The following is a 22,433-nucleotide window of genomic DNA, read 5'->3' as shown; positions in this document are numbered from 1 at the left end:
TGGATACTGTGGGCATTTCCAAATTGTAAAATTTAGACTTCTGGGTAATGACCACACATAAAAATCAAAGGAATAGTTTTTCGTTATGGAAGATACTCTGAAACAGCAGTAAGAGTGCAACTTCTGCAGAACTGACCATGAAGAGCTAAATTAGAAACTTGTATGAATCATTTTCCAGCCACATAAATCGCTGAAGTTTGTAAAATTGTTGCATCCATAACTGAGGTAAGCCAACCATCTAACGAATTATACAACGGGTTATTTTCCGATGGATGTTATTCTCATGGTTTTTACTGTTGTTGAAAGTCCATTTGTGTTTTTTGCAAATGCTTCTAAAATGATGAATAATCTCTACTTAAAAGACTAAAAATACATGCCAAGTATTATCGTTTATGAAATCTGACAGCAGTTAAAGTGTTGGTATCTGAACTTATTCAACAGCTTCTTTGAACAACTTTTACTAGGTATTCTTTATAGGATTTAATATTTTTAGATTTGTGCAATTTGTTCTATGTCAGTCATGTTAAAGGGGACAATGTTCTAGATATCAGACAAGTAGTCTAATAAATAGCAATAGCTTCTCTCGCAGTCGCTTTTCATTAGTAGCCAAACATCACAATCAAACTTTCATCGCATATTCATGCAAGGGCCAATTCTGAATCCTGCAGAGCAGATAAAGCTCAGCAGGATTTTTTGGTGCTCCAGTGGAACAAGACCCCAGTGTTTCCCATGCTTGACATTTTTCCTTTACAAAAGCATTTTATTTGCAAAAAAGATGCACTGGTTGTAGGCAGGGCAGGCCAGATCTTCACCTACCGACCCAGGCTGTGATACACGGGTGATGCTTGTTTATCGTGACTGCGGTCTGATCCGGAGGCCTCTGCTCAGCACCGTCACATGTTTTGCACACACCAGCACGAGGGAGCCTATGGAGTGACCGAGCAGATTTCTTACCACCAGGCACCACTTTGGCTTTGGTTTGAAGAAGAGACCCGCAGGACGCAGTGACCTGGGCCAAGGGATCTGCTTTCCCACTGCTTCTCACACAATTTCCATGCAGGATTTCCAAACGTAGCAGCTTTTTGTCCTGAACGTATGTTTGGTGAGTTTAGTATATTGGATTTGCAAAGTCTTTGAAGAATTTGGCTGACAAATCACCAGGATTCTTAAATATAAGGAGGCAGGCAATCAGGTGAGGAGCACAGGTACAACTACACTGGTATGGCAAACCACAACACAGAGAGTGTACAGCGTTTAAAGGTGAAATTAAGAACTGCTAAGAACCTGTCTGGAGGTGCTGGGCAGAGTTCAGAGGAGGGTGACAATGCCGGTCTGGAGCACAAGTCTGATGAGGAGCAGTTGAGGGAACTGGGGCTGTTCAGCCTGGAGAACAGGAGGCTGAGGGGAGACCTTATCACTGTCTACAACTACCTGAAAGGAGGTTGTAGCATGGAGGGGGTTTGTCTCTTCTCCCAAGTAGCAAGTGATAGGATGAGAGGAAACAGCCTCAAGTTGCACCAGGGAAGGTTCAGATTGGATATTAGGAAACATTTCTTCACAGAAAGGGTTGTCAGACATTGGAACAGGCTGCCCAGGGAAGTGGTGGAGTCACCATCCCTGGAGGGTTTAAAAGACGCGTAGATGAGTTTCTTAGGGACGTGGTTTAGTGCCAGAGTTCGGTTACGGTTGGACTCGATGATCTTAAGGGTCACTTCTAACCAAAACGATTCTATGATTCTATTTGAAGGTGTAGGTAGGGAAGCAGCTCAGTGGTCCATCCATCCCAGGGTGTCTGGCAAAGGAAGGTAAGTTAATGCTGGGCAGCTTTCAATCCCGGCATTTATACTGGACCCGGAATGGTGCCATGGGTTGCTGTGTCCCCACCAAATGTAAAGGGCTCTGTAAAACGAAGAAAGTAAGTAGAAACACTTAATTTAGTAATGGAATTATCATTGTGCTTTAATATTAAGATATAAACATTTTCTTGGAGCTTTGGTCTTTGGTGGACTTCCTACCACTACTTGAGATCAACATCTCACCTTCTTCAAGCAGAGCAGGGGAATTAAGTTCTCCCAGCTTCTAACTTCCAGTCTAAAGGGCAATCAAGCAAAGCCTGTGCTACTCGCAACTCTTCCCTCTTCTCCTTGGTGGTTTAGCTCCAGGGCATGTGTGTCATGTTGAGGTTGTGACAGGCAGACACGCTGATTTCACAACAGTCCATGTTTGTGAGGAACAATGACTTTTTGAAAATGGAAAGGACACAGTGCAAATGGAAAAGGAAATCACTGCTGAAAGTGGAGATTACACCACTCTCCCTTAATGGGAAAATCTTTCTGTGTTGCTCCTACATCTCACCCTGATAATTTCCACCACTGAATATATAGTGGAATAGCACTGTGAATGCTGCATCTGATTTCATATCTTTAAGTATTAATATTCCAGTTCCATATTCATTGTTCTTCTGAGTGGTAGAAAGCAATTATAAAATCTTTTGTAATGTTTAGGCAATTATAAGACAAAATACTCCTGCAAGTGCTTTCTTGTACAGACAGTGCAGCCCCACTGACATTGCTGGAGTTACTCTGGGTTGTCTGAGTTAAAACAAAGATTGAGTTACTCGTTACACATTTTATTAACACTCTCAAAATTTTGCTTCATTATCCATAACCACAGCTGAGCATGGTTGTTCAGCTAAGCATGATGAATGAAGGCTAGAAAGATGTGGAATGCTATATAAATGTATGGATTTTTTACCTCCTTTGGTACTGCATCCAAAAGGACAAATTGGTATTTGTACAGGAACAGCACAACAACCAACTGGATTTCCATGATGGCAAACCACCTGCAAGGAAAGGGAGGAAAACCTCAGCCATCCAGCCTGACCATCACACGTGCGTTATCATCAGATAAGGCACAGGGTGCCTTTGACACATTTTATATTCCAACACTTTAGTTCTCCCTGAAAGTTTATCTTCAGTAGGAAAATATGCTGTGGCTTTGTTCAGCTTCGTTCCACGGCGAAGAACATGAATGTAGCGGCTGCCCCTTCTTTCCGGTGAAACTTCAGACTGACAGTCTCCCTCTGACACCCTAATTTTAAAACAGCCTCTTATCATTATGGGTTTTTCCACTGTGTAAACATTTATGTTCTTCTAACGCTTGCTGACTTGAAATAACTTCATAGGAGTGAGCAGACAGTCAAATATAGAAAAGGCTATATGACTAATTGTGCTATATAAAGTTATACAATGCAGCTGGGAGCCTGATGACATCAGAGTAGCTGTGGCAGCGGGAGTTAGTATTTAATGCGTCAGCATTAGAATGCAGAGTGAGACCCAAGGGCACGATTTTTTTCTGTAACGCTCTCAAGAAAGGTCTTTTTTAGTCATCTGGAGAAGATTTCCAATAACTGCAGGTGAACTCCTCCACACCATTATTTTTTTCTGTTGATATGTACAAGAGCTTTCTGAGTTACAGGCGCTAGCATGTACCTATGGGTCACGGGATCACTCACTTGAAGAATTTAGACTTAAGTCTTAAATATTTAGTTAAAATAGTAATACTACCTTGCTCTTCTACACAGTTTATTTTCCATTATCTGAGAGATGCTGGAAAACTTGGCTAGTGGTGAGTTCCCTGGGGAGAAGGCCACATGACTGCACATGGCGTCAGCTGGATTTGTCCTGGCAGGTGTGAAGAAGCAGCTAATAAGTCCCATGAGACCCAAGCTCGCTCCTGCAGAGCCATCCTGATCTGTGCGCTGAGCCGCCCTCTGCTCCCCAGTGAGAGGATGCTCGTTTGTTTTGGCGTAGCTTCAGACCCAAATTATCTCTGTGATTTCACATTGGAATTACCTTGAGCTTGGGGGAATGCAGTGCAGAGATATTTCAATGGAAATTAACTCACAGAATCATAGAACAGTTTGGGCTGGAAGGGACCTTCAAAGCTCATCCAGTCCAACCCCTGCCATGAGCAGGGACATCTTCACCCAGATCGGGTTGCTCAGAGCCCCGTCCAGCCTGGCCTGGGATGTCTCCAGGGATGGAGCATCCACCACCTCTCTGGGAAACCTGGGCCAGTGTTTCCCTACCCTCAGTGTAAAAAAATTTCTTCCTCATGTCTAGCTCAGGTTAGGCAGGACTTACTCATGCAAATGCCATGCCGGCATCACCATACAAAGGTGGGCTTCTTATAGCCACTGCACTGCTTGCACAGCGTGGTCCTGGGCTCCTGGTGCTTAAGGTCCTGCCTCTGAGTCATCCTCCTGTTTTGGCAGGGATGTGTTTGGACTTGCTGGAACTATGAGCTGAGGCCAATTATGGGAGGTTTAACAAGTACAAGTGCCGGGTCCTGCACTTGAGTCACAACAACCCCAGGCAGAGCTACAGGCTTGGGGAAGAGTGGCTGGAAAGCTGCCTGGCAGAGAGGGACCTGGGGGTGTTGACTGACAGCAGCTGAACATGAGCCCGCGTGTGCTCAGGTGGCCAAAAATGCCAACAGCATCCTGGCTTGTGTCAGGAATAGTGTGGCCAGCAGGACTAGAGAAGTGATTGTGCCACTGTACTTGGCACTGGTGAGGCTGCACCTCGAATCCTGGGTCTGTTTTGGGCTCCTCGCTACAGGTAAGACCTTGAGGTGCTGGAGAGAGTTCAGAGAAGGGCAATTAAGCTGGTGAGGGGTCTGCAGTACAAGTGTGATGAGGAGCAGTTGAGGGAATTGGGGTGTTCGGCCTGGAGAAAAGGAGGCTGAGGGGAGACCTTATCACTGTCTGCAACTGCCTGAAAGGAGGCTGTAGCATGGAGGGGGTTGGTCTCTTCTCCCAAGTAACAAGTGATAGGATGAGAGGAAACAGCCTCAAGTTGCATTAGGGGAAGATTAGGTTGCATATTAGGAAACATTTATTCACAGAAAGGGTTGTCAGGCATTGGAACAGGCTGCCCAGGGAAGTGGTGGAGTCACCATCCTTGGAGATGTTTAAAAGACACAGAGATGGGGTTCTTAGGGAGTTTAGTGGTGGACTTGGCAGTGTTAGGTTAATGGTTGGACTTGACAGTCTTAAAGGTCTTTTCCAACCAAAATGACCAAAATGATTCTATGATTCTGTGACACAACCACTTCCCTGGGCAGCCTGTCATGCTGGAACCCAGGAGCCCAGCTGTGGATTGAGGTTCTGCAGCAAATGCAGTTTGAGACTGAAATCATGGTCGTTGTGCTGCAGGGTTTACAATGTCACCATAAAACCAGAGCCAACACATGGAGCCGTGCAAGGTCAGCACAGTCACACAGGCACTAGTCACCTGCTTAGACAAAAGTAGCTTCACCACTATAAAATTCTTCCTTTGGGTTAAAAAAGATGGCACAGAAATGGCTTTATGGGAGCTCTTCCCATGTCAGTTTGCTAGAATATTTGGTAAGTTATTTTCTAGCTTTGAGTTTGATTAAATTAGCTTTTAATTTCACAATGAATCTTTGCAACAGAGACATTAAATGTTTAATACATTTCATTTATAAATCCCAGTACTGAACTAAAACTTGAATTAAACTTGAAATGTCATTGCTTCATTCAGTCATACCAAGGAAATCTACAACCTGGGATCTAGATACACCCCTTGATTTAATTTCTTCGAAGACCACCACGTTATACTTTTGGAGTTATTGCTGAAAAGCATGAAGGCGTGTGTTATGTGGACTGCCAAAATGTTTGAAAGGACTTTTTGTCAGTCAGCATGAAAGATTTTCCATCTGTTTTCTATGTAGAAATGTTATCATTTTCTTTCTAACCACAAACTTAAGATATTATCAGAGTCCACAGAACAGCCTGAACAAAGAAATAGGTCAGTATATATAAACCAGCAGCTTTCAGAAACATTGTTTTGCAGCTTGTCCTGTACTTTCAGATGCCTCTTGTGAATTCTGCTGTCAACCTCGCTGGGAACGGGGCTGCGCTCACATTTAGCGCAGGAATACAGTACGAGCCACGGAGGCACGGCAGCGAGTGAGCACGTTCCTCTGGCAAACCTCAATGGTGAAGGCACTTTTATTCATTTTGTTTATGTCTTTAATGCCTTCACAACGTTTGTCTGACACTCACGTCCAGCCTGCTGTAGGCTGCACGTTCAAGAAGGCAGATCCTCTGCAACACCCTCTAGGTTCCCTGCTCCACATGGGACTCTTGAGTTAAATGGACTCATTTTAAGGGTTCTTGGTTACTTGCTTCTTAGAGGACACCAGGTTTTGAAGGCAGAGAATTGAGCAGGGAGCTGTTTGAACACAGAAAGGAGGAGCAGCTGGCTCCCTGGGACTTGCTCCAGGAAGAGGGAGAGCAGAGAAAACAGCAGAAGGAATGCAGGAAGCATCAAGGCTGGCATTGCTGGAGGAGTGGAAAGAGACAGGATCTGCAATTTAAGCCACTGTACAACTGCGTGGGCCTTAATGCAAAGACAAGATTCAAACAGAGTGGAGCCAGTTAAGACATTTGAGGATCAGCAAAGATGCCAGTGGCATCACAGAGGATGGAAAGAGAGTCTCGGACTAGAGAAATGTTCTTTAGGTTAGTTTAGTACTTGTTTACGGCAACCTAAATGTCTGCAAATTGGCGTTTTTCCTAAGCGGAACAACTCTCCCTTGATGAAAAGACACCTCAGAAGCAGCAGAGCTGGGCTGACCTTCCTCCCTGGGGATATCCTTTGATACACTAGTCTCAGATTCTGTTTTTACATCGTGACTTAACCTGTCTTTTCCAGGAATGAAACCACCTCCAAGTCAGTTTAAACAAGGTCCTGATAATACTGAATATTAAGGGACCAACAAAGAGCAAAGCAATGAAAACACTTTCTCTCCAAGTGTAAGAGGAGCCCAGTTCAAGAGAGTTGTTCTCTGCAGGATTTGGGAATAAATAAACCCCAGCTGTTTCACTGACCTTCCTGGACACTGATGCTTCCCTCCTCCGAATGCCACAAAGCTGTCCAAGAAAACATTCTTCTCTAAATTTGCCTCTTTCCAACGATCCTGTGGGAAGAAACATTTTTTTCCAAATCGGCCTTGTATAAATAAAGCTTAACTTTATTTCTGCAAGCTAAAAATGACCTTGGACAGCTAATCCTCAATACAAAGTTGCATTAATGCCATTTTTTTGCATTCAACCTGTTAGTATTAAAAGTCTGGATTCAAAAGTCAGCAGCGACTCAGGGAAAGAAATGAGGGTGCCATTGGAAACATACTTAGGCGGCTCAAAGTGCTGGAGTGGTTTTCAAAATCACCCTTCAAGCGTTCTTCCTATCCTCCCCATTTTTCTAAATCCAGCATCTCAAGCTGTTGAAATACCTATTAAAGTGTGACTTTCTCCTTTTAAATATATGCAATATATATATATATATATATTAAAATATATTCAAAGCAAATGTTCAACTGGAACCTTCTGTCAGCCATAACATTGTATCACAGCACTCAAATGGCTCATGTGCATCTTGCACACAAACCATTTCTAAGATGCTGTGCACAAACACAAGGTGTTTGGGGATCTCATCAATGTTTATAAATATCTCAAGGTGGGTGTCAGGAGGATGGACCAGACTCTGTTCAGTGGTGCCCAATGACAGGATGAGGGGCAACGGGCACAGACTGAAACACAGGAGATTCCATCTGAACATGAGGAGAAACTTCTTTCCTTTGAGGTGCCAGAGCCCTGGAACAGGCTGCCCAGAGAGGTTGTGGAGTCTCCTTCTCTGGAGACATTCAAACCCACCTGGACACATTCCTGTGCGATCTGCTCTGGTGACCCTGCTTTAGAAGGTGGGTTGGACTGGGTGATCTCCAGAGGTCCCTTCCAACCCCAACTGTTCTGTGATTCTGTGGTTCTGTATCAGCTGTCACACCAGAGGAACACAAGGACTGCACAGCCTCATTCTCAGGTGCAAGCCAGAGTGTGAGAAAATGAACTCAACACAAACAGGCTGTGTGTACCCACAGAGCTCCTTGCTCCATCCTGAGTTGCTTTAAGAGAAAAGGAACAACACAGGGAACAAGGCAATATGGGCTAAAGTTTGGGTGGGTGACAATGACAGAAGTAAATCTCTCAAATGGTGGGTGACAAACTGTACCAGCCTCCAGAAACTCACTGCAGCTCTACCAAGGCCTTCAAGTAACAGCCTGTCAAGTTTGTGGTGGTGAACTCCTCCGACGAAGCTGTATCAGAGAAGATGTAATCTTGTGTTTGTTTATTTTGGATGTTTTTTTGTTCAGCTGGGGCTGTTTAGAGCTTTCTGAAGAAGAAATCTGTCAGCATCAAAATCCAATAAAAGCAAGAAAAAAAACCTCAGTGGTGATGAAGCAAGGCAACATCATTTGGAATAGCAGTGTCCAAGTGGCAGTCCCCTATTCCTCATGGAAAAAAGGGTGAGTTTCTTAAAAAAGCTTGCTTTTTAACAAAAAAGCTACTGAAGAAATAAGCTGCTGCATCAAGCTTTCTGTTGAGGATTTCAAACAGGCAGGAATTGTTATGAGGGATTTCAAACTGGTGAAGAGTTTGCTAGAAGTTTTGTTTAAATTACTGCTTGATGTATTTCTGTAAAAAAAGACGAATGGTTCTACAGCGGATGGTGCTAAAAAGAGCAGTTACACACCTGCCCACACGGCCACCTGGAGTGGAATAATAACCAAGAAACTCTAGATGAGCTGCTGAATTAGCGGAGCTAATACCTACCAGCAATTATCCCACTGGAAAGACCACGGAACCTGGGGAACTACGTGGAAATGAGCTGTACAGGCAGCTGCCAGGGAGAGGAGAATATTTGGAGGTGGGTTCAACGGTGAAGTCAGGGAGGTCTTTCCATCATGGGGTTTGAATTAAGATCAAAGGGATATAAATTAGTACCATATTATCTGGAATATGTAACTGAACTTTAAAGTCTGGCTTATCTACAGGCTGCTCCTTTTTGTGCACACAAGGCCACCCTCCAGATGATAGCGAATAACCAACTTAAAAGCCCATTTGTCTTTATGCTTTTGTGGTGAAATAAGTGGAGAAAAGACAGCAAAATACCCCCAGTAAGAGTCACAACTTACAGGTTTGAACATCTCTGGGTCAGGAAAATATTTGGGATTCCTGTGCAACCAATATGGCGACAACATCAGCATGTCACCTGCAGGGACGGTGAAATTCTGAAAAGGAGAGAAAGCTCTAAGGAAAGGGAAGATCAGGGGTTCAACTCACAAACCAGTCCCTCCTAAATACATCTGTTCCTTCAGCAGAAGGTCCTAACAGAGGGCAGGTGAGGCTGGTGAAGCCATGGTGGGCGTATGACGTTTGAAGCTTCTTCTTGCTGTTGCCCTTATTTTTAAAGTAAGAGCTAAACAGTGGAGAATGTGGAAAGACTATTTTTGTTCTAATTTGTTTTTTCATGTATAGAAATAATAGAAATATTACTTCTGTATTTCCTGCTTCTTGATGTATCATGTGAACTGGTGTTTTTTTGCTAAATCTTTTGTTAAAGGCTGCCTTCAAAATGCAAATAAATTCATATAAAAACTTACATGACAGTAGACCTTTATGGGATTTCAGTAATTTCTTAAATAGGTATGAGTGCTGATTGCTTAAGAGAATGTTTTTCTCCCAGATATTTATTTGTTAGACTCCCGAACACTGGCACTCCCCTTATGAATGGCAATATAGAGGGCAAACAGAAAATCAGTTTTATCAGTTACTAAACTGTAGCCCCTTCTACTATATTTGTAGTGTCTGTTTACTATTTCATATACTATAAGCACAGCGTTTCCCGTTCAATTCAATTCCATCTAAAATAAATTCAAAATTGAAGGTAAGACTGAGAACAAGAGAAGCAAAACCACTCTTAAATTAGTGATGGTTAAATTAATGATGATGAATAAAACTGCTAAACCGAAACAGAATATATATGTGACATTGTGGAATATCTCTGTTAATTTTATCCAGATCTTCTGGGAGGCCACTTTCTAGACAAATCACACAGCAGCAGTTTGGGTAAAACCAAAATCCAACAAAACTCACCTGAATTTTTATTGGATTTACTACTTTCTTGGTGATTGCACCTGGAGACCTCAGCCGTATGGCTTCCAAAGCGCACCATTTAATAAAAGGGAGCTTCTTAAGGTCCTCTTCAGTGACTTCTATTTTACCTTTACCTGAAAGAAGACTCTGTGTAAAAATTAGACTTCATACCTGTTTTGATACACACTGACGTGTCTTGCTTTAGACCTTCTGATGGAATACCTCAAGATTTTAACACCTTGTTTGCACCCAGAAATTTTCTTTATATTTCAAAGCAAATAAATGGACCAAAATCAGTGCACCTTAAGAAAAGCCGTTGTAGATATTTAATAACTCCAAGGTTGGTGTAGATATGGCACTGGCCAGAAGAGGCCAACAAAGGTCATTTAGGAAGTCAGGAGCCCCGGGACTATTTTGGTACTTTGGTAGGACACAGCGTGCAAATCTCAGGAACCGTGAGCACCAAGACAAGCAGCCCTGGCTGAGCTCTTGGGCTCTGCTGACACCAGCAAATAAAACAGGGCCAGGAGAAAGGCTTAAGAAGTTGCTCTTGATTATCCTTATGGGTTAATTATTGGCATGTTTCTTGAGGGGGTTTTGGCCCATGTCAACTAAGAGTCTTCCGAGAAAGTCTAAGCATTGTTCAGGGGACTGTACATACGAATGACTGCTGCCAGTAAGTGACTGCTTTTGAGGAAAAGAGATCAGCCATGTGGGGGTGAATCATGCAGGATGAATTGGCCTCAAATGAGAGAAAACAAAGCAGCTCCTGACCTTTTTTATTGTTTCCCCCCACAGAATAGCTGTAACTCTGGTGACAACACGCCATAGAATAATAGGACCATAGAATCCTAAAATCATAGAATAATTTGGGTTGGAAGGGACCTTCAAAGCTCATCCAGTGCCACCCCTGCCATGAGCAGGGACATCTTCACCCAGATCAGGTTGCTCAGAGCCCCGTCCAGCCTGGCCTGGGATGTCTCCAGGGATGGGGCATCCACCACCTCTCTGGGCAACCTGGGCCAGGGTCTCACCATAAAAAGCAGCTGAACGGAAAGACCTAATGTGACGCTACAATAGATGAATGGACAAAGCCCAAGACTGGCTAATACAAAGCTAGGTCTAAATGGTAGGTGTGGAATGAAGCGACAAACACATATAGTTCTTTTTCTATCTTCCACCTTTTCTGTCTTCTTTTGCTAACATCAAAAGTGGTTTTGCTTAAAAATATGTCTTGAGCATATACTGAGTAACAAACTTGGAGATGGACTCTGTTATCAGTAGTATCCTCAGCAGGGAGTGCAGAGGGGGCAATGAAGCTGGTGAGGGGTCTGGAGCACAAGTGTGATGGGGAGCAGTTGAGGGACCTGGGGCTGTTCAGCCTGGAGAACAGGAGGCTGAGGGGAGACCTTATCACTGTCTACAACTGCTTGAAAGGAGGTTGTAGCATGGAGGGGGTTGGTCTCTTCTCCCAAGTAGCAAGTGATAGGATGAGAGGAAATGGCCTCAAGTTGCACCAGGGGAGGTTCAGATTGGATATTAGGAAACATTTTTTCACAGAAAGGGTTGTCAGGCATTGGAACAGGCTGCCCAGGGATGTGGTGGAGTCACCACCCCTGGAGGGATTTAAAAGACATGTAGATGAGGTTCTTAGGGACATGGTTTAGTGCCAGAGTTGGGTTATGGTTGGACACAATGATCCTGAGGGTCACTTCCAACTGAAATGATTCTATGATTCTGTGATTATTCCCAGCCATTGCTTATTGACAATGTGCTGGGCCAACACCAAATAAATCATTTCCAGGTTCCAGAAGGACACGATCTGACTTATTACCTGCTTTGCCAAAAACAGAAGCCAGGTCTTCCATGATTTTCTTGTAAATGGAAGGATGAGAGAGTATGAAAACAAGGGTCCAGAACGCAATCTAAACAGAGATGAAAGTACTTTAACTCAGGAATATGGAACAGAATTACAGTATCTTTGTAGCAAATCACAAAGGCAGGTGAAAACATTTTTTTGGATGTGCCTGTTGCAGTTGTGATGCACAGGGAGTTGTGTTTCCTGGGTAAATCCACATCCAAGGATGCAGATCCTGGGAGATTAGGTTTAGTGGTCTGCTGTGTACTTATATTCAGTGAACATTACACAGGTTTGGCTTTGAAACAGAGAATCCTTTCTTTAATTTCACATAACTAGGTGTTAAGATGAATTACTAAATCATTGTGTGTGATTAGATTCAGCTGCATGAATGGAAAAAAAGTTAAATGGTAAATTCCTACCGACATTAGCAGAAATGAGGTTAAATGTTTTGTAGGGCATTATCCCCATGAGTCACACTAAAATGGGCAAGAAAACTTTAAATTAACAACAAAACAAGCGATAGTAGATCCCCTTTAGAAATAATTTGCTAACTGATTATGCAATGAAGTTGAAAATCAAGAAATTTAGGAAAGGAGCAAATCCTCTTAAGCGGGATGAAAGCAGAAGGACTCGCGGCGCTGCCAGGAGTCTCTGTCCCCCTGCTGAGCTGGCGGGAGACGCCGTCCGCACGCAGATCTGGTCGCGGGCCATCTGTGCTGCTGAGGGATGAGAACTGCACTGGTATTTCCCAAACAGCCCCCCGTGGATGCCGCCCTCCTCCGGCAAAACAAATCTGGTAGCTTGGTTTTCTTGTACAGTGCTTGGACACTGGGGTTTTGCTCCAGGGGTTGAGGAGGGAAAACTGAATTGTTTCGGATAAAAGGGTTTAACGCGCTTGTAAAAAATCCCCTTGGAAGGTAAAAGGCCTTTTTTTGTCATTTTAGTCACCAGAACGGTGGTTGTGACTATTCTGAGAAACAACGAAATATCCGTATGTCTATTTACAGCGGAATATTACAGGAGTAAGTAATGATAGTGTTGTGGAAGGAATGTCAGTTATCCTGTAACAGACGGCAGGCTGTGCCTCTCACTTAGACCAACATGTAAACTCAAAGAAATCTCACTAAAATTGATTAAATTCCTTTAGGGTAAATTGTACTAATAACCAGTCTACAAAAATCATAGATATATCCATTAGGAGTACATATAAAAATAACTCACCATCATTTTTTTTCTAAATCACATCTGTAATGGACATAACTGTGCTGGAACGAGCTTAGTAGTCATGGTAAATAAAGGATGTTGTTGCTGCTATGGATTTCTCATCTGAGAAATTCCTATAAATGTCTTTGGTCGGCCTGAGCTGTGGTAGATATATTGGGCTCGTTAGCGTACATGTATCTGGATCATTAATCTGTCAAATCCATTTCTAACAGAGACAAAACTTAAGTGGCAGGAGAATCAAACTGTTGCTTTTCTCCCTCTGAAGCAACATTGCTATTTGTCCAGCAGATCCCCCAAAGCAAAAGAGCCAAATTCACTCCAGGATTTCGACACAGATGAAGTGACTCTATATTACACTTTTGATAACGCCAGGCTATTTAAAACAGAGTTAAATGCTCTTCACAGCTTAAGACTGTGATCCTAATAGCTACGAGACATATGTTGCCCAAATGTTATGATAGGGGACATAATAATTTAGGAAAAGTACACGCAGAGCTTTTCTTGTCATTGATCTGTGACACTGCAGCCTGGGTATATTTGTAGAGATGCATGTGGGAGTGATAATCCCTTCTTCGGGACACACACAGCATGTGTGACCTCTGGTTCAAAGCCTTTGCTTCCCAAATACAGGCTTTTGGACAGGACAGAGAGAAGGTGTTTCTCCAGCTGACATACTTACGGGGACAGCATTTGCTTGGGAAGCCCAGAGCATTAGGAGACCGTAACTGGGAGCCAGATGTTTTTCTTGCAAGCAATCCAGGAGATGTTGCAGTAGTGTCTGTTATAAATAAAATATAAGAATGCGTATTGCCAAAGAAATATTATAATCTAGTTTAGGGTAGGGCTTACTAGAATTCAAGAATATAATATAAGACTAGTTTATCAAAGAGAACTAATGTTAGTTACGTTTTTTTGGTAGTGACGAAGAAGAGGTGACAGTGGTCAAGAGAAAGTGAGACTCACTCGCAGGCAGAGGGCCAGAAGAAGTCAACACACCATGTGAATCCCTACTGAACACTCACCCTGCCCTCCACTTTCTTCAGGTTTGGGGAGGATTTGGTTCCTCCACTCCCCATTGTCCCTTGTATGTGGAAGAGAGAAAAAGGAAATCTCTATTCTTTTGAAATTCCTGCTTTGCTTCTCCAAAGAACCTGAAAATAGGACTGAGCAAGTTGAACAGATGAAGAAAATGTTCTCTCTGTTCCTGCCAAAAAGGTGCTTGTTATGAAGAGACGGTCTGACGGATCTAGTTCCAGGTGCTTTGTTAGTGACCTACCCAGTGACTTCAATGGCTTGATATTCTTTGAAACTATAGCAACTGTGTAATGTTCTAACATCAGCTTTTGTTTATAGTATCTGTTTAAATACAGGGCAACCATGCATTCAAGGCAAAGCTTCTTGTTTAGTATTCAGGGGAGAAAAGGCTGACCTTGAATAAAAAATGACCGCTCTTTTTTCTGAATTCCCACCCAATCTAAGACACCAAGTACATGTCTCCTACCTCCTGCACCTTCTTACCTCCCCCCAGCCCTTCTCCAGCCTCATTTCTTTCCATTATTCTGGTTTATTTTCTGAAAGAAATCGTGGTATGTGAAGCTTTTAAAGTCTAAATAAAACCTGTTTTGTTTAATGATCTGTTCTATAATCATTTGGTAGATCAAAATTCCCAGGCCAGTCTGCCCTCGCATCTGTCAACCGTATAGACAGAATTCCTGCCATAGCTTATGGAGAATAACCAGGGTGACAACTTATCAGAGCTCTGACACAATCAATATTTAGGGTACTTGGCTTCCAATCCAGTAATCTGCTATTTTCTACTAGTCTGGCTGCTGGAGGATCTACTCACTCTACACCAGGGTTTAAAAATAGTACATGGAAGGTTTTGAAATTTCACAGCGCGGTGCCCTCAGAGAAACAACCAAAGAGGTCTTTCTCTCACCTCTTTCCACTGCGATACCAGAGGCTGGCCATGGGTCATAGCTCTGAACCCTTGGCTTAAAATTCCCCAGAACTGCAGGAAATGAACTAAATAACAAAGGGTCTGTCCTGCAGGTGACACCAATACTGGACAATTAAGGTACAGCTATCAAAGCTGACATATTTGGCTTATTTCTTCCAGTACTGAAATAATTCTTGCCCTCTATCGCTTCAGTCAGGATATACAATGAAGTCATCTTACTTCATAGCCTCAGATGTTTACCTTGGATGTGGTCTCTGAAGGGCTGGTCCTCTCAGCATCTGACACTACTTTCTCAAATAATTTTAGAAGCCATTTTTTGGATTTAGACCAGTTCCTGTAAAGAAAAGCAACAAACAAGAAGCACTTAACGGAGGCAGCACAAACCAACATTTCCTTTTCCATGAAGACTCCTTGGTTTCTTTCCAAAAGCCCCAGGGCAGCAGTCAATTGATGAATAGTCAAGCATAAGTCTGACTGACAGTGATGTTGACTGACATGAGGAACAGCACGTCTGAGGCCTTCACCTCGGCCAGGCCTCACCTTGCAGCCAGGACCTGTGACTGCAATACTCCCAGATTTTCAGATCTGTTTCCCTACAAGTTTTCGTTGTGGCTTTAGTTTAGTTCAATCTTGGGACCTCCCCTGAGAAAATAAAGGCCACATTTTCAGAGCGTCCTTAGGTCTTTCTAAAGACTGTTTTAAGGTGCTCAAGGTGCTGTCATGGCCCTGATGGGCTCCTTTCCTTGGAGTTTGGTTGCCTCTACCCAAAGCCAGCTCTGTGACAGTGCAGCTGTGTAACCCAGGAGCAGTTTGCTGGGAAAACAGCCAAGGTGTGGGAGAGAGCAGACAGATGGATCACTGGGGACCCCTTCAGCTTGGAGGTCATGTTTAGGCTCAGGCCTTTGCTCTTTGCCCAGTTCTGCTGCTCCCTGCCAGGTTCAAGGTGTACCCTGCCCACTTCAGGTTCTTTCTGCTTTATGCTAGAAAAAGGCATGAGAGAAGCTCAGAATGTTTTTGAAACAGCTAGCTGAAAGCCTGACTGACCCAAAGACACACCATCGATAAAGATGGTGTATCACCCTCCTGGGGAAATGTCTCTCACAGCTGAAATCCCAGCAGCCAAAATGCCTATGATGGGTATACCATGTGCATCACCTCCACTCTCTTACCTCAGGAAGCACTCAGGCATCTGAGAAGCATATTCAAAGTCCTCATCGTACTTCTGAAAATGTTCTTCAAACTCCTTGATTTCAGTCTGACTTGTCGGGCAGATGCCTTTCCCAAACAAAGTGTTCACCACTGCTGGATACATGATATGCCTGCAAGGACAAAACCCGTTTTGGGCCCCTTGTGACATGAAAGACCTTGAGGTGCTGGAGTGAGTTCAGAGAAGGGCAATGAAGCTGTTGAAGGGTCTGGAGCACAAGTGTGATGGGGAGCAGCTGAGGGAACTGGGGTTGTTTAGCCTGGAGAAAAGGAGGTTGAGGGGAGACCTTATCACTGTCTACAACTGCCTGAAAGGAGGTTGTAGCATGGAGGGGGTTGATCTCCCAAGTAACAAGCGACAGGACAAGACGAAATGGCCTCAAGTTGCACCAAGGGAGTTTTAGGGTGGATATTAGGAAAAATTCCTTGACAAAAAGGGTTGTGAAGCAGTGGAACAGGCTACCCAGGGAAATGGTGGAGTCACCATCCCTGGAGGTGTTTAAAAGACACATAGATGTGGTACTTAGGGACATGGTTTAGAGGTGAACTTGGCAGTGTTTGGTTAATGGTTGGACTTGATGATCTTAAGGGTCTTTTCAACCAAAATGATTCTATGATTCCATGATTCTATGACTTAGAGACTGTAGGGAAGCTGTTGTGGCAGTTTTAGGTCAGGACTGGCGTGTTGAATTGCCAGCTCTAGAAGTGCAGGACTCAAGCGTCACACCAGTACAGAAGGGCTGGCACAAGGCTCCTGCCTCACTCACGCTCTCCTCCCAGATTTTAAGCAGAGGCTGGGAGACACATGGACCTCAGGCTAGTCCTCTGTGTCTGACTGAACTTCAGTTTATGTCTGATTGCTTGAGCAGCAGCAGAAAGGCTCTGGGCACTGAGGTCCCCTTCTCCCCATTAACCAGCCCTCTATTTCAGGTCAGCCCACGTGGACCTTGTGGGCATTGTACATCTCCTTCTACAACCAGACACCCCGAGAAATCCTTCAGTGCCTACAGCATTGCTGGACTGAACAATGCTTTTTTTTCTGTTTTCTTTTTGTCTCACTCCTTCCCTATTTGCTCCTCTGTTGTTCTGCAAACTCTGAGCTCATTTCCCAGGCCCCTTCACCTGCGCTCCTGAGCTCTGAGAAACCCTTATGCAGTTTTTGCTGGTTCCAGCCACCGCTAAACACGATTTCAGGCCATGGCTCTTTCACTTTCTTGCTTTTCTACAGATCATAAGGAAGATGGAGCCACCTGCTGGTATTATAGATTTAGTTTCAAGGAAGCTAAATAACAATTATCCAGGTCACTGCATTCTAATTCTTCTATCTGGCAAAACCATAAGAACAGATCACACTCAGCACAGATTTATTGGGGATGCCTCTTACCGATTCTGTAGTTTATCATCTAGCCTGTGACTAGAAGCAGATGTGATTCTGCTCTCAGAAGACAGTGGGGGAACACCATGGGAGGGGGGGTTTGCAGCCCATTATAGAGACCAGTGGCACTGAGGGCTGGGGGGTTTCAAAGCCCTTTTTCCCCCCCATTTTTCCCAGGTAATCCAAATTGCAGTAATTGAAGTGACAGGTGCTCTATGGTTTAGGTGCAGTAAAAAGCTGTATCTTAGATGTATGATGCAGGAAACGTCAGCAAAAGACAACCTGGACATCTTAGAAATATGTCCAAGACAAAGGCAATTGTAGTCCTGATAGACTGGTAAGATACAGGGATTACTCCAGGTGATAAGGAAGGAGGAGGAGTTAAAAACTCTGGTTTTGTCACATGAAACTGTCAGTTAAGCAATTTTTTTCACATGAAGGATGAAGTTTGGGCAGCAAAATCAGTTGCAGAAGTCTTGTTTAAATTTTGGGCTACGCTTGGCCCAAAACATGCAAGGAAAGTTTTCATCCTGCTGAAGATCAAGCATTTTGTCTGTTCATAAGTTCTCTTTAAACATGTGAAAATTTCATCCCATCTTTTGGGAAACAGGGTTTGTTGGAAGATGCTGTAGTCTGTCTTTTTTTTCCTTTTTTCTTCCAAATAGGAAATTCAGACGTTCCCCCGTGCTGGGAGAAACACCTTTGGGTGAAACCCTGTCTACTCAGTGCGCCACCTGAAACCGTGAAGCGGTGATGAGTATCCTGACACAACTTTTCTAAGACTTGTGAGCCTGAGTTCCACCAGCTTTACGGTGACATCTCTGCTCCCATATAGGTTACCTGTACATTAGAGATGTGCTGCAAAGCTCCCTTACCTTACCAGGTCATTGAGGTCGCCTATGCCCTCCGTGCCCAGCTGTGCCATGTGCTCATGTAGTTCCTCACATAAAGTGCCCATGAACACGTGCAGATTAGAAGGAGCCATTTTTCCTTTCATCATGCTGTAGAGGTTCCCGTGGTTCTGGTAAAATGCTTCTGCAGGGACAGAAACTAAATACAAAAAGAAACAGAAAGGTTTTGGGAAGTAGATGAAGTAGATTTTCACTGAAAGATAGAGTAAAATTCTTTACACATAACTTGGGACTCTAAATGCCTTAACCCTAATTTCCCTAGACTGAAATTCCCAGAAAACTTCCTTCTAACCCTGTAAAGATTTTGGTGAGCCCTCTGCTTCTACCAGTCTGTCTAACTGGTAGAAGCTTCAGTGCCAGAATCAGCAATCCAGACACTTCCCTCCAGCTCCCATGTGGATGTACAGAAGCATGTGCTCCACAAAACTGACTGACAAGAAAATAAATTAATCCAAGAAAAAACAGTTTGGGTCTTCATGCTACAGTAGATCATCTCAGTGATACCAGGAGAGGCTGAGAGAGCTGGGACTGTTCAGCCTGGAGAGGAGAAGGCTCAGGGCGATCTTCTCACTGCAGATAAGGGTTGTCAGGCATTGAACAGGCTGCCCAGGGATGTGGTGGAGTCACCATCCCTGGAGGGGTTTAGAAGGCATTCAGATGAGGTTCTTGGGGACATGGTTTAGTGCCAGAGTTAGGTTAGGTTATGGTTGGACTCGATGATCCTGAGGGTCTCTTCCAATTGAAATGATTCTATGATAAATATCTGGTGGTGAGAGTAAAGAAGATGGGGACAAGAGCAGGAGGCAATGGGCACAAATGGGAACACAGGAGATTTCACTATGACATAGGAAAGTTTTTATTGTGAGGAGGGTCAAACACAGGAACCCCAGGTTGCCTTGGAGTCTCCATCCTTGGAGATACTCAGAACCCAACTGGACACAGCCCTGAGCAACCTGCTGTCACTGACATTGCTCCAAGCAGGGGCTTAGACTCGGTGATCACCAGCGGTGCCTTCCAGCCAAAGGGATTCTGCGATTTAATCTCTCTGCCAACTTGCTTCTCTCTCATTTCACAATCCAAAAGCGCCAAACTACTCAAAGAATTCCTGTCTGCATGATTCCACGTGGATATAAGCACACAAGCTGACACAACACACCTCTGCAGATGGGATATATACCTTGTCCCTTCCTAATGACTGTTGTACTGCAGGGTAACAACTAATTATTGCTACAAGCTGATTTTCAAATTAAGTGATAGGACAACATATTATTGCTCCAAACCTGGTACACATAGTTTGAGTGTCCAGCCACAGAAAAGAACCTGATCTCAAACTGGGGCTGCTTATGTTTATCATCAGTAAGAACAGTCCTTGGTTCAGAAACCTTTGGTTCCTTAAGACTGAATCCAAATCACTTTGCAGGCTTCCGGTGCTGGATCCACACGAAGGAATTTCATTTCGCCTTCATTTTGTAGAATGGTCATGGGTTAAGATAAGCATTTAAGGCATGATCAAAAAACTAACTGGCTTTGGATTGGGCTTTAATGGTCCTGGGTAACTAGATTTGACTTCCATTAAAAAAAGCGCTACATCTCATTTACCTGCATTCTCAACAGCTTGTTGTACCGCCTGTTCAAAATTTAAGTCTTTAGATGTAAAAAATGCTTCAGTTCCTTCTTCCTCGGTCACGAAAGTGAATCGTTTTCCCAAAGCGAATATTGTGAACACAGGCCCATGCTGGAACAAACAAAGATGTCACATTACTGTATTGTTAACATGTTTGACACGAGCCCCAGCAGGACTTCAGTGCTGCTGAGAGGTCAGGAGGGAGGACCTGGCCCTTCCTGCTCTCATGCACCTTGGCTCAGCAGTGCACAAAAATGAACATGAATCAGACCGAAATTTGTAGATTTACAAACCAGAAGTGAACATCACCAGGGCCTGCCTGACCTCTTGCAGAGTAGAAGAGATTCTTTCTCCACAATAACACTATATATTTGAATTACATTACAGTTCAAACCTACCTGGATTTAAAGAACCCAAGTGATGGATTATTTACTGCATCCCTCGGCTGCCATAGCAAAGTGCCCACGTTGTAAAAATCCATAATCATACCTATTTCAATCTACATTTTTTCAACAAAAACGACCTACTTCTGCATCTTTTAAATATTTCGGGTGTTTGTTCTGTTTTTTTCTTTTCTAGTTTAAAGGTTCTGCTAATACCAACAATTTCTTTCTTGTACAGGTGTTTAAACATTAATATCAAAATAGCTAACAAGCTTTTTGCTAGGAAAGGAGCAGAGAAAGGACAGCAAACATCTGAACCCAATGTGTGCCCACAGCTTCAATTCAGTGCATTTCTCTGCCCCCGCCATCTCAGCAGGACATACTGAGCTAAAAAGGCAGAGGGATGCACAGCAAGCATGAATGAAAGTCCAAATTAACGGAGACTAAGATGGCTTAGATCCCAGGAAAAGTGGAAAGAGAATAAGTATTCCCAGTTTCTCACCATGTAAAAGCTAGTGGGCACCTATTAGAAGTAACCTTTTGGTTTTAAACCAGACAGAACGCTTTCTTCACGTGGTTCGTGGTTAAATTATGGATCTATTGCTGTTGGATGCTGTGAAGCCAAAATTACACCCAGGGTAACAAAAAGCTTAGGTTATGATAGTCACGGATCTGGATGTGAATTCCAGCCTAGGAAGTCCCTAAGCTGTTGACAACCAGAAGCTGGGAAGAAAACGCAGAAGGTGGAGTGCTCTGATCTGGGTGTGCTCCTTACGCCTCGTTACTGAGCATCTACCGAGGGCTGCTTTTTGAGACAGACACCTGAGTAAACACTTTTCATCTGGTATAATTACACTGATGTTCTAACATAATAAGATCAGTTACTGGAACAAGCAATTGTGCATTTGCCATCCTTGTGTTATGGGCAGATACCAACGAAGCGTGGGCATTGCCTGCCAACACCGCATCCCAGTTTACTGCTCTGTCTGAAACGGTGTTTAGGGAGACCTGATGACATTCAGAGATACAGAAAGCAAAATAAGAACCCTCTTAGGATTTAGGGCCTCCAAAACTGCTCTGTTTTTTAGCAAAGACTGGGAAACACCACAGGTTCATACAACATCTTTCTTATTGGCCCCTTTTAAGTACAGAAAGGATGCAATAAGGTCTCCCCGGAGCCTTCTGCAGGCTGAACACCCCAACTCTCTCGGTCTGTCCTCCCAGCAGAGCTGTTCCAGCCTCGGATCATTTCTGTGGCTCCTCTGGCCCCTCTCCAAGAGGTCCATGCCCCTCTTACGTTGGGGGCCTCAGACGCACAGATGAAAGATACAAGAAAGGCAGAATAATATAAGGTTAAAACCATCCTGTTAAGCTCAAAGTAGCCAAGAAACTGCAGATCATATCCATGAGCTTACTCTAAGGTGGACGCAATGTGCTTTAATACACAATTGACAGCTCTTGGTATTCTTACACTTCAGCTGATTTTACTTGAATTTTTGCTTTCACTTAAAATCAGGAGTTTATAACAACCGTGATACAAAGAAATACTTACAAATATGAAATCTAATAGTTCAAAACAAGAAATCAGATTTTAAAATATCCAGTATTTCTTAATTTTTGTTTTCAAATTTTAGGATGTCACATTTGTAGCTAGTTTTTGCAAGTAGTGGGCTGCGTGATCCTTCAGTATTGAACACTTGAGGTTGACTATATTGCATCAGTAGTAGGTGATATCACTGAATGAAAACAAGAAGATTATGTCAGTATTAGCTGCCTAGAAATTAAGCATCTAATCTAAATGAATAATTTGGACTCTATCAGATAGACAGAGAAAGAAAGAGAAGGAGAGAAGAAAGGAAGGAAGG

The 22,433-nt window shown here is 43.4% G+C and overlaps 1 protein-coding gene across 3 annotated transcripts in view; it reads right to left on the bottom strand.

Moving 5' to 3' along the window:
- The window catches only part of CYP39A1 (cytochrome P450 family 39 subfamily A member 1), a 27,396-nt gene continuing 4,963 nt past the window's right edge, over positions 1-22,433 (bottom strand). For all 3 annotated transcript variants that reach the window (XM_082047899.1, XM_082047900.1, XM_082047898.1), the window contains 11 exons: positions 20,161-20,296; positions 18,526-18,700; positions 16,239-16,388; positions 15,310-15,403; positions 13,789-13,887; positions 11,859-11,949; positions 10,025-10,158; positions 9,064-9,159; positions 6,920-7,008; positions 2,755-2,842; positions 1-1,899 (listed from right to left, as the gene is read on the bottom strand). In XM_082047899.1, the coding sequence (XP_081904025.1) occupies positions 1,828-1,899; positions 2,755-2,842; positions 6,920-7,008; positions 9,064-9,159; positions 10,025-10,158; positions 11,859-11,949; positions 13,789-13,887; positions 15,310-15,403; positions 16,239-16,388; positions 18,526-18,650 (1,038 nt within the window). In that variant the 5' untranslated portion in view covers positions 18,651-18,700; positions 20,161-20,296 and the 3' untranslated portion in view covers positions 1-1,827. The remainder of the gene's footprint in view (positions 1,900-2,754; positions 2,843-6,919; positions 7,009-9,063; positions 9,160-10,024; positions 10,159-11,858; positions 11,950-13,788; positions 13,888-15,309; positions 15,404-16,238; positions 16,389-18,525; positions 18,701-20,160; positions 20,297-22,433) is intronic.

This window comes from Streptopelia decaocto (genome assembly GCF_964273445.1).
Source record: "Streptopelia decaocto genome assembly, chromosome: 3".
Taxonomy (NCBI): Eukaryota; Metazoa; Chordata; class Aves; order Columbiformes; family Columbidae; genus Streptopelia; species Streptopelia decaocto.
Note: the sequence above shows the minus strand (reverse complement) of the source record. Positions and strands in the feature narration are given on the sequence as shown.